We start from the raw sequence: 12,672 nt of genomic DNA, 5'->3' as shown, positions 1-12,672 counted from the left end.
TATCACTAGGAGGATAGGGGAGGTCACGTATGAGTTGGAGCTACCTGGTGACAGCCGGATCCACAACGTCTTTCATGTTTCGTGCCTCAAGAAGGCAGTGGGTCAGCAGATTGTGCCTTCAGAGAGTTTGCCTCCGCTTGATGAAGTGGGTAAACTTATTTTGGTACTAGAGGAGGTGATTGAGACCAGGGAGAGGAAGTTGCGTAATAGAACCGTCAAGGAATAACTGATCCGATGGAAAGACTTGCCATATGAGGATGCCACTTGGGAAGGTGAGTTTATATTGCAGCACCCAGCATTGAGATTGCTTGAGGGCAAGCAATCCTAGGAAGGGAGGACTATCATGTCCCCTTCTCAATTCTAGTACCTGGCAACAGGATTAATCTATCTTCACATCCGGATAGATTAATGGCATGAATTAATAGATGTCTAACAGTCACGTCAGAGGATTATTTCATTTATTCCAGTATTTTATTAAAGTTACTTTATGATTATTAAGTCATTTACTTTATAAAGTGACTTAAGTGACTACAGGACGAAAATGTGTTTAATCCCACGTTCCTTGTACGTAGTGTTTAGGACGAAATTCGAGGTTATAAAAAGGGAGTTGCATTGGGATTTACAACACACAAGAAGTTTATGAATTCAAAAACACTTCACATTCTGGTTGCTCATTGTAACTGGTCTGAACTGAGAGGACGAAACCCATCCAGTTTACTTTCAGAAGAGGTTGGACGATACCCCAGCCCTTCATGCTCTTACTAAGGAGTCATATCAGGTTTACATCAACAGGAAATCAATGTACAGGTGAAGGCGTCATCACAAGAAAGTCATTAAAATGGGCAGTATACAGAAGTAGTTTGGGTGGTGACTGGAAGTTATGCAAAGAGGTAAGTTTTAATGCATGATTCAGTATAGCCAACAGGGGTACTGTTAGAAGATAAGTCTATTCTGAGTACTGGGCACGAATGATCATGGAGGTCGGGTCTGTTTCTCACTGAATCACATATGGCATATTTGGGCACGTCCAAGGTTGCAGATAAACACCGTAGGGAAACTCTTGGTAGCAAACGTAGGAAGCCAGTATTCTGCACCAAGGGAGGTCATATGTGTGGCTGAGACATCTCACAAACTGGGTGCCACTACATTGTGAATGCGTAAGTTGACATCAAACTGTTATCAGTCAGCCCAAGTGGAAGTGAGGTTATGGCGTGGTCGGATGCATACACGAGCAGGAACAGCTAACGTGTTTAGGAAGGAGTATGAACCAGCGTCTGAGAAGAGTATGAACCAGCATTTGAAAGGGACGTGAATATACTGCATTCGCCATCAGTCGTGTAACAGAGACTGCACACAAATCCGCATGCCCAGACGGTTTAAAGGGGTCACGCCAGTATTATTTGTAAGGACGGCTGGTATTGTTCTCCAGGTCTGTAACAAACACATCTGTGTCATCTTAGAACTATAGTATTTGGAAATTGATCCCTTGTTCTTATTCATTTTTAAATTACTAAGCAATAACATTAGCTTAACTCTGAATGTATCTATTTGGAAGGGATCAAGGAGATTACTGGATGTGTTTATTGTTTAATATTTTACATACCTCTTGAAAGGGACAGTGGTTATGAAGTCAAAGTAAATACTGAAGTGACTGGGTTTAATTTATGCCAGTTGTTTGCTAGAATATCTTAATTAGTCCTTAGAGGCAAAGAGGCAATCTAGTGAAATTTATTCTCAGAGCATATAAAGGCTGTTTATGAACTGTTTGATTTAATGCCAAATACTAAATGTTCAGCATTTCTGAGAAAAAAATTAAGTGCAGAATATTACATATATACACACAACTCTAATTAAGTTTACTATTATATTAATTATATTAATGAATAGACATTATGGGACATGTCTCTTCTCGGAGTATTCCTCATACAAATTCAAATAGATCGATGCATTTGGAAAATACATACCAAGAATATGGCAGTGCTTAGTACATTTGCAGTGATCCTCGGAAACTCAACATTGTATTGGAGTCTGGTTGCAAATGTAAGAAGGAAGAGGAAGCATCAACAATGATGATATAGAAAGTTGCAACTTAAAGGATTAAATAACATAATTATGGAGGAGAAGACTATCATGTGTGGTAAACATCATCGATGAACAAATGCTAAGCAAACATGCGAATGACAATATATTCAATTTTTATAAATTTGGGGAACTAAACTATCTGAACATATCTTCGACATAACCTATTTTGCAGATGTGCAACGTTCGTCGGTGTTTTTTTTAACGCAATGATATAGGGTGCTTGGTCGCTGTCCAATGAGGATTTGTAAGACGATTAAAAATTATGCTACGCGAACATTTTTGCTGACCTGCTGTATGCAGAGGTATTCGGATGGTTTCCCTTCCATTTTGCGATGATAGATAGTAGTTAGTGGATGGGTGAAAGATGTGACTTTCGTGAACAAGTGGACTATGCAATGTTATCCAAAGAAAAGGAGCTCTTTCTCGTGCTGAATATCCGTGTGGATAATAGGTGGAGCTATGCTGCAAATGAACACAACCCCTCTATGCCACAAACAATATGAAGAAGATTGCAAGATCAATGTTGGGCCCTGACTGAGAACAAGGGAAGAACTCACTACTTGCTGCGTTGACCAAGTCAGATCATGTGCATGTTGCTGAAGCAATGTGGGCAATTGATTGGCTGTGAAGTCATTGAAGGGAGCTAGGTGTCCAAATTGAATTAGAGTAATATATCAATGGAAGATAGATGGGAAGTTAGTAATATATGGGAGAAATCGACAAAGGTAATAAATGTTAGGCAGCGAAGATTTAAGGACATTATGATAAGAGACATTAAAATTGACAATGGCAAATAACAAGAGGTGATGAGTAAAACACTAAACTGATGAAGATCATCTATTAAGAGTATTGATAAAAATAACTAAATTAGAATGTTGACTAAATATTTTATAAACTGAATTGTTCTAATGCAAGAGTTTATGAGTCTCATCATGAGGTGTCAGATCGAGAGGTGGAGATATATGTAACAATGCAACCATCATTTAGGGATGATTATTCACTCATTTTGTCATTCTTGATTCATTGAAATGAATATCTTGGATGATTGTGACTATCCTTTTATATCAAGAGAGAGCCTAATTAGAGAAAACCTTGGACAAATAGGCATGAGCATATTGAGTACTAAGAAGAATGTCTAAGGAAGTACAATGAACAGTGAATGAATGGGTGTGTTAAATGAGATAAGTATTTTCTGAATATTTTTTTGTTGTGGATTTCTTATTTATATTTTTGTATGTATTATAAGAGCTATTTGTCTTGATCCTTTCTTTTCTCTCCGAGAATGTTCTTGCAGGAAAAAGAGGGAGATTGAGATTTAGGAGGCTAACATTTTAGGCAACCTTGAAAGAGAGGGAGCAGATAGAGGATATGATTTAGTCAACCTTTGGTGATCTCAGTCATATTGATTTAGAGAGAGTAAACCATGTCGAGATGGATTCTCTAGTAATCAATAAATTGTAGCAGTCAAGAGAACTGTAACTCATGAATATATCTTGCGACTCTGTGACGGGCCTACCCCTTGTGTAAATCGTGAAGAAATGACGACTTCCAAATGATCATCACATGAAAATATAGAAGCTATTGAAAGGTGATGATCTTACAATAACTTAATTTTCTATCATGATGGATATCTTACGATGTCTATGTAGATCATGATAGATTATACTTTGTTTAGTAGATGTTTATATGGTAAGCATTATGAGAATGCATGTGCACATACCTTATAAACATTTTTGAGTAGATTGTGAATGTTATTGATATTTTGAAAGGCCATTACATAGAGTACTTGGTGAATATCATGCGTCTTGATGTTCTAGAAGGCCATTACTTACAGAGTACTTGGTGAATATCACCTGTCCTGATGTTTTGGGAGGCCTTGACTCACAATATTTGGTGAATATCTTGCATTCTGGAAGGCCATGACTCAAAGAGTATTTGGTGAATATCATGCGTCTTGATGTTCTAGAAGGCCATTACTTACAGAATACTCAGTGAATATCATGCGTCCTGATGTTTTGGGAGGCCATCACTCAGTATTTGGTGAATATCATTGATATTCTAGGAGGCAATACTCATAATATCATATGTGATATCGAAACTTTTGAGTACTTGGTGAATATGGAATGTCAATATTCTGGGAGACCAAGACTCATGATATCAAATGTGATATCAAAATGTTGAATATCTTTTGATCAAAGATATTTGTATATTACATTGAGTTAATATATCATCATATATTTATCCTCCCTAACTAATAGGGAGTGTTAATGTTTTGGTAGCTTTAGTAGGATAAACCTGTGAGATCTGAGAGAAGTTAATATAATTGTAATGATACACACACACACACAACTCTTATTAAGTTTGCTGTTATATTAATGAATAGACATGTCCCATGAAGAGACATGTCTCTTCATGGTTTATTCCTCATACAAATTCAAAGAGATCGATGCATTTGGAAAATACATACCAAGAGTATGGCAGTGCTTAGTACATTTGCAGTGATTCTCGGAAAGTCAACAGTGCTCTCAACTCATTTGCTTTGTTGATGAAATCTTGAATTGTATCAAAGTTCTTAGGATCCAATTTGAGAAGCTCTGCTTGAATTGTGAATCCTATATCTTCATCCACTTTACCATACTAACTTTCAAGTTTTTCCCAAGCTTCCTTGGCACTATTCAAGGGTGTAATGTGAAACAGAAGATCTTTGGTGATCACCTCTCTAATAAATCTGAAAGCCAGAGTCTCTAGTTTTCCACTCAAATATTTCCTTAGTATCTACATTAAAACCAGAGGGAATTAGAATTGTTCCGTTCACAAAGAGAATCAAGCTTTTCGTCATTAACTTGCTCCATACATTTTCTTTCCATGGTGCATAGTTATATGGAGTTAATTTTGGAAATGAAGAACCCATGATGCAAAATTGAAAGAATGCAAGAAAAAGTGAAGCACAATCAAACAAGACACCCCCCAAATTCACTGAATCAAAAAACCCCCCCAAAAGAGATGATTTTGGCACTTTATACTTATGCGTGTACATTTGCCACTTGTAACAATGGACCAAAGTGGACTTTTGATTTTGATGATTGCTCAAAAAATATGAAGCTATAGAAGACTCAACAACATAAGACACTAGATCACTCAAGGATCTAACCAATTACAAGTGCCAAAATAGGCCAAAAATGACCAAATGATGAAAGTACTATGTCCACTTCCAATTTCTCCAAAGTGATATTAGATATGGAATCTAGACAAAAAATCATGCACTTTCAAAACAAATTGCATCTGAAAATGTGTGTATGAACCTGAACGATGTCTCTGAAGTTGCAAAACCTAGGATTGGATAGCTACAGTCACCAAAATCTACAAATTCTGAAAAATATGTCCACCAAAACTAAAAAATAGCTACAGCACTGAAAACTTTAGGAAATTTAAGCCAAAATAAAAAAATTGCACTCAATTTGGATCCTAGATAACCAAGCCATGGCCTCTTGAAGATGGACTTCCAAATCGAAACTTAATATGGTGAGGGGTCAATATTCAAGCACCTTTGATGGCAGCAACTCTGAGCCCAAATTTGACAGTCGGAAGGCTGTCACTACAAGGTAAAAACATCTAGGTCTGAAATTTAGATGACCATCAAATTTGAGACATGGCATGGATGCTGCCAATACTAAATTAAGAGTGACAAGTAGTTGGCCAACAAAACAAAAGGAAAAGTAAGCCCAGTGACACCTATACAGATGTCAAATTTAAGCCCATGAAAAAATTTGTCAAATGAAAATAAATAAATTAAAATAACAGATAGCCTTCTGGAGTTGCGCCATGTGTCCTTTAGCATTGCTGACTAGAAGATTGGTCAATAAGGAACTGCCATGTGTCTCAAGCTTGCCTACACAGGAATTGCTGGCTTGAGTTGAATTGTTTGACCCTGTGCAATGAATAGAGTCGTGTGGATTGCTTGGCAATAGGAGGGGTCACTGCTAAGTGTCTCAAAACCGACAGATTGCTGAGAGAATGTACCAAGCCACCCCAGTTCGGTAGGTTTAAATTGGGTGCAATTCTCGCTGACTTGCAATGCTGTGTATGTGCAACAATGAGAGGATGATAATTTGACAAGAACACAAGTTGGATCTTACCGTGGTGTGAGACAACAACTAAGTGCAAATGGATTTCTTCTACACCATGTGCTAAAATAAAGTGCAAACTTCTAGGTGTCCACATGACAACTAATATGGAAATGCATTATCCTAAGTAAACTTAAGCAAAGTGTAATTAGTGATGTTTAATTACGCCAACAAAGACTGCTTGCAGTATTTGAGAACTATGAGTGAAATCCCAGAAAATGACCAAGGCTTAAATTTTCTACTCTATCACATATCAACTTTAAGAAAATCCCAGAATAGTATGTGTCAATGGTGACATTCTGACTGCACTATATTATGTTAGCTTAAACATATAGTAGACTTTAAAGCAACATGATAGTCTTCACTTTATTGATAGCTAGGTATTTGCATGATAAAATCAAATAGAAAGGGGTAGCTAGGAAATAATAAATAATGCAGCATACTGCTGAGAGGGTCACGGTTCTCTTCATCTTTAGAATTCCTCATTTAGAGATTTCTACACCAATCATTTATAAACTTCATTTACTTTAGCGTGGAACAATTATTGTTATTTTATGAACAATTTGTGTATTAATTTGGTTTACGACATCGATTAGTTTTCTCTGATACATTTGTGAAGACATGTATGTGTGTCGTCTTCTATATGTTTGTGAAGACATATATGCATATACATATACGTATATACACATACACATTTATGTATATAGTACATACATAAGTATCTTACATTGTATATGGCCTGTTTGTAAGAACCCCCAAAATCTAAATCAAATTCATTTATAAAATCAAACATACATGTTGATGATGTTAAATTTTGAATCAGAATACAAGTAATGCAATATTCAGAAACTCAAAAATTCACAAGAACAGATGACAAAATTCATCCTGGGAAAACCCTCCAGTAGAGGGAGAAAAACCCAACCACACAAAAGTTTGATCTTTTATTGAAGAACTCAAACTGTATACAAAGTTCTCAAGCTTAATCAAGGGATAATCTAGACAGGATTGTTAACAGTTAACAATAAACAATAGAACCTTCAACAGTTCAAGTATAGCTTGCATCACATCTAGAAAAGAGCAATGTAAAATGTATCTCTCAGATTACAATATGTTTCTTCCAGATCATGATATGTATCACTGATCATAGACTGAATCTAATACGATAATTAGCAAAATCAATAGAGTCTGAGTAGACACGATGTCAAGAGCCACTGTTTTAAAACTTGAGAAAGGCACGATAATTGTTCTGTTTCGCCGAGGATAATGTTTTCATATGCTCTTCATTGAATGATCATAGAAACATACTAGTCAGCTCGAGCTTGAAATCAGCAGAAGACAAGAGGTCGCCACTTGGGGAACACTAAACACTCGACGGCAGTTATGAATGAGATGATCAATGTCAATGGTAACACACACTCTGACTTTTAATGAACCTTTAATATGGAACAATGAAAGCGGATGAAAACAAATGTTCACAACATAATCGCTACCACCACACACAGTTGTCTACATGGAACTTAAAGCCTAATGCCAAACCATAGAAGATAGAGACAGTAAGATGAGAGTCATTAAACATTTGGTGCTACAAGAATAGGAACCTCTTCATAATCACAATCAATCATAATCAACTGCTTCAACCTAAACTTATGAAGACAACTACGCACGGAAAGGTAAGATAAGATAAATTTATTAATGTCCAACAAAAAACCAACCAAAGGGTCCAAAAGATTGCTTGAAAGAAAGCAATAAGACTGCATACAACAGGAGCACAAAATGATGTTTGGGGAAAAAGACAGAACAAAAGCAAAGAACTAAAGAAAGTAGAAACTGCCAAACCAAGCAACCTAGCTAGTTGTTATGAGAAATCGAGAGAAAGCCCAGAATTGACAGATAAGTTGTAGGACAAGAGATCCCATACAGTCTCCCAGGACCCCCAGAAACACTAGAAGGAGGTCGTTGCTGCCTGAAGGACCTGCGAGGTCTCACATCCTTGGGGATCCAGCCTGCTTGATACATCGTGTGGGGGGACCACAGTAAATAATGAGGTGATGAGCTGGCCGGAGTGCAATTTATGGGGGAAAAATCACTGCTGAGTGAGGTCCTTGGGCCTTCTCGCCTCCTAAAGATAGAGCGCAAGGCACCTCTGTTCAGTATATCTGAAAAAGGCTAAAAGAGACTGAATCTTCCTGGATAAACATTAGAGTCTCCCTTTGATCTCGTAGTAGACAGGGCAGCGAAAGATGAATTGAGTCCCCATCTCAGGCTCTCTCAGGCCACAAAGCTCACAGATCCTATCCTCACCGGCAAAATGGTGGTCCATCCAGATGTGGAGCCTATGTGAGGCCATTTTAATGAACCAAAGAGAGATATGAAGTGCATGAGACCAGCCATGAGACAAATATGAGGGGCAAACAATGATCCCATCTTGTAACTCGAGAAAGTGCTCTGCGTAGAATCCCATTCTCGGGTGTATCCCCCTGGGAGGACTAGCCCAAGTAGTAAGAATATACTGTTTGTAGATGTCTGTCCTGATGTGCATGTTCATCTCTTGCCGGGATGACACAAGATGAGAAGGGGCATCTACAGAATAATGGAAAGGAGGAAGGAAATCGATATCAATCTTGATCAAACCAAGAAGAGTTGAGGCCTGAGTGAACCAATGGTGAGCTTGGTCTGTGGAGTCCAAGTGTGTAAAATAGTCTCTGAGGAACAATAGGCCAGGTATGAATGTGATGTCCCTCAAGGGAGTCCATGAAGCACTGCAAGCAATGTAAGAACCAAACCAAATCAAAGACAGTACTATGTCTGAAAGGATGGGCCCCGAACTCAGCAAGGACAACACTGTGCTGAGTAGACTGTCTACATTTGATAGAACGCTGAAGAAAAAGAGTTTGGACCTGCTCCTTTGAAGCGTAGTCCAACATAAGAAAGGACGACCCCCAAACAACAAAACCATACAGTACAGCCGGTCTAATCAGCGTGTACAAAAGAGGCAGCTTGGTCTTGGTGTCTTGGAAGTGATGTTTGAAGCACCGTCTCTCAACAAGTGCTAGAGAGCCATAACTCTTGTTGATGCAAGGCTGAATTGCCGGTCTCTGGCTGAAGGGAGGGCCAGAAAACTTGACCTCCAGATATATGTATGAAGAAGCAATCTCAATCTCCTCATCTTGGAAGAGAAGTGGAGGTGAGAGGTCTTGAGACAATTGAAGCCCACCAGCTTGGTCTTACCAGGTTCATCGTCAACTGCCATAAATTGCAAAAAGAATATTAGCTTGACACACTAACTGAAAAAAAGAATTACTGCAAGGTATAGCAAATGGAGGAACAGAAGAATGAATGAAAGGTTCAACAAAGTCGAACTGAGAAAGCTTGAGAAAAGGTAATCATCAATAAAGAGTTTGCACAAACATCGCAGGTAAACATTGCAGGTTTAGAAGTAGCATATGGTTAAATACTTTTGTAATGTACACATTTCATGAGCCTAGTTCAATCATCTGAGGCAATCTCACTTGGCTAGTTATGCATATTAATGGCTGTCTCTTAATTTGACAAACCATCGAATCCAGATATGCTAAATTAATTTATTTTTAACTATTTAAATATCACATATAATCAGTTTAGGAATTAATTAAGAAATCAAATAACTAATTGCTGTATAAGTTCAAGTTCCTGTACTTGTAATGATTTTCCCTCGAATGTTGTCTTCACAAGAGGTTCCACAATGAGGAGTCCTTTTGACCTTTCTTCTTGCACCCACCACATTCTCCAAATCTGTTTTTCTTTTGAGGAGATTGCTGGCAAGACAGCTTTTCATTTTTCAGATTCTTGTGTTGAATGAGAATCTCTTTCTTACATTGCCTTTTCAAAGTGTTGCATCCCATTTGTTGGTGTTCTATTGATTCTGCCGAAGTTTGCTATCTACCTATAGCTGCAGTTCCCGAGGAGAGACTTGTGCCTTTGCCCTTTACCAAGAAAAGTTCTGGGGTAAATAAAGTGATCACATGAGAGAGCTTGCAGTGGAAAAAGCTGTGCCATTTTTCTGGACCAGTGACATCTGAAATCAGGTCTCTTTTGTGTCCTAGCAACATCCCTCCTGCAAGGTCAATAGGCACTGCTGGTAGGAGGTTAAATAGTCTCTGAGATATACATGAACCATCTTCATTTCTTCATAAAAATGAGAAACTTACAGAACTGGGAGCTTAGATTGTAGTTTCAAAAGCTACAGGAAATTTTTTAAAAAATCCTTAAATGCAGAAACATGATACTGGAGTCTTTGAGTGCAGATGATGCTAGGGATCCTTTTGAGACATAAGGTGAAATGTATGTGGGCTTGCCAATGAATATGCATTCAGCTATCATGCTCTCAACTTGGTTTTCGACCCCAGCAGAACTATGCCTTTTCATGGTGCGTAGCATCTGTAGATAATTGAACAGCACAGCTGGAATGACAAGCAGTGAAGGCATAAGAGAGGATAATCTATATAATCTTAAAATTCATCTCGTCATCCTCTCTAACATCCCGTTGATGGATCATGGATTGTGATCTGCAACACTGATGTAAAAGTCTCATGCAATCAAAATTCAGAAGCAGCAGTGTTAATCTCATGGATATTGGAAATCTAATAACATTATTGGAAATCTAATAACATTAATCTGAAATAAGATTATAGGCAGTTGTGCAGGATCCAGTTCAAGCTCAAGTAACAGGTTTAACTTGATGATTGTAATAGTGGTTTCATGTGTTTAGCTTTAGTCCTTATAGAAGCAAAATCTATATGGTAAGATAATTAATGCAAGGGAACTGTTATTATTTTGAGGCTCTTTTATAAGTCATGGGGTTCTTTTCTTGCTTTTTTCGTGAATAATATTTATTATTATATCTTAATAGAGTTCTTATTAATCTGTCTATGAATTTAGTGTTTTAGAATAAATATTGAATTTACTGTCTTCAAACAGGACAATAACTTCCCAATGCCAAACTTGAAAAAAATGTTATCTTCCAAGCTGAACTCTTTAACAGCCTGTGGTAAGCTGGTGAAGGTAAGCATTTGCCATTGGTAGCTGTAGACTTGTAGTAGGTGAAGATGATTTTATCAAAGATAAATCCTGACCATTTTCATCATTCATTCTTGATTTACTGCAGATGGGACAAAATTATATGCTCAATAGAAGTTTCCTCCATGGTGATAAAGGAACAAAAATTACCCATTTGCTACAAGAAGAGCTTGAGGGGAAACACATTCCGGACTCTTACAAAAATCCCTTGAAGAGACTCAGAGATGAAATACGACTCCCAACAAATTCTGAAATTGAGGCTGAACTGTCGAAGATGACAATGATGAGTGCAGAGGAATCTGCTAAATTTGCTGCTGAGACAGTGGCTGAGGCGGAACTTCTTATGGCTGAAGCAGAAGAAGCAGGAAGGGAAGCTGATGCTGCAGAAGCTGATGCAGAAGCTGCTCAGGCTTTTGCAGAAGCAGCAATGATGAATCTTAGAAATTCTAAAAATTGTTAGTAAAGTTTTCACATATGCATCCTTTACCATAATAGGCAACAAAATTATATCCAAAGTTCAGTAAACGAGTCGTATTGAATATTTTAATTTTGAGAGACTGAATTTCATTTCTGCATGTTGTGTACAGCTGCTAGAAGCTGGAGATGATTGGGATGCTGTGCTGTGAGAAATGCTTTGCTGTTCATGGGGCACTATTAAACAGGAAAACAAGAAGTGCAATTTTGTTCTACACAGTTTGCAAACTCTGGGTTTTAGATCTGTGTTTTTTAACCATAGTGATTACCAGAAAATTCAGTTTATTGTCCTCTTCTTGGTGCTGGCTTGAAACTCATTATACCTGTGGGAGCTGCATCAACTGTACAAATTGTTTCTTTCTGATGAAACTATTAAGATGAGCAGGTTTTGTGAATTAGTATCACCAATCTGTAATATTAGATTTTCAAACCATTTTCTGTTATGAAAGTTGTAATAATACTACTTTCAATCCTATAGGTTGCTCTTGTTATCTGTTTGATTACTGTTCTTCTAAACGAGGCATTTCAAAATCACTCACATATTTAGGAGATAAACTTATAGTGGGGCACTTTATTGGGAATGTACATTAAGCCACCATTATCCTTGTTTTTTGGAAGCCTGAAGACTCGGTTTCTTTTTGCATCCAACACATTGTAATGCACAGATGAGCATGTTCTATTTGAGATTAAGCAACAGGTTTTCAAACTTTTCATGCAACAGCTATCTGATTTTCAAACCCTCTACTTTCCCCTATAACCATGTTGGCCTACATTCTTTGTGATGGTAGATAGTGTGTGTGTGTGTGTGTGTGTGTGTGTAATATGGCTTTATGATGCAAAGGTGTACATTCTGTGTTAGAAGGCGTACAACATCACTGATGGCAGAATCATCAATGTTACATTGCCTTGCAAAATCAGTAAACTGAGTTTTAACTAC

General features: G+C 37.6%; 1 protein-coding gene across 2 annotated transcripts in view; it reads left to right on the top strand.

Moving 5' to 3' along the window:
• The window catches only part of LOC149532281 (telomere repeat-binding factor 1-like), a 92,078-nt gene extending 79,625 nt beyond the window's left edge, over window positions 1-12,453 (top strand). The window contains exons 5-7 of one of the 2 annotated variants that reach the window (XM_089807808.1): window positions 11,163-11,246; window positions 11,350-11,716; window positions 11,849-12,453. In XM_089807808.1, coding sequence (XP_089663934.1) covers window positions 11,163-11,246; window positions 11,350-11,716; window positions 11,849-11,868 — 471 coding nt within the window. In that variant the 3' untranslated portion in view covers window positions 11,869-12,453. The remainder of the gene's footprint in view (window positions 1-11,162; window positions 11,247-11,349; window positions 11,717-11,848) is intronic. The other variant, XM_089807809.1, reaches the window with a different exon arrangement.
• Window positions 12,454-12,672: the final 219 nt, after the last annotated feature.

This window comes from Cupressus sempervirens, chromosome 10, assembly GCF_028749045.1.
Source record: "Cupressus sempervirens isolate cs-2001-9-10 chromosome 10, ASM2874904v1, whole genome shotgun sequence".
Lineage (NCBI taxonomy): Eukaryota > Viridiplantae > Streptophyta > Pinopsida > Cupressales > Cupressaceae > Cupressus > Cupressus sempervirens.
Note: the sequence above shows the minus strand (reverse complement) of the source record. Positions and strands in the feature narration are given on the sequence as shown.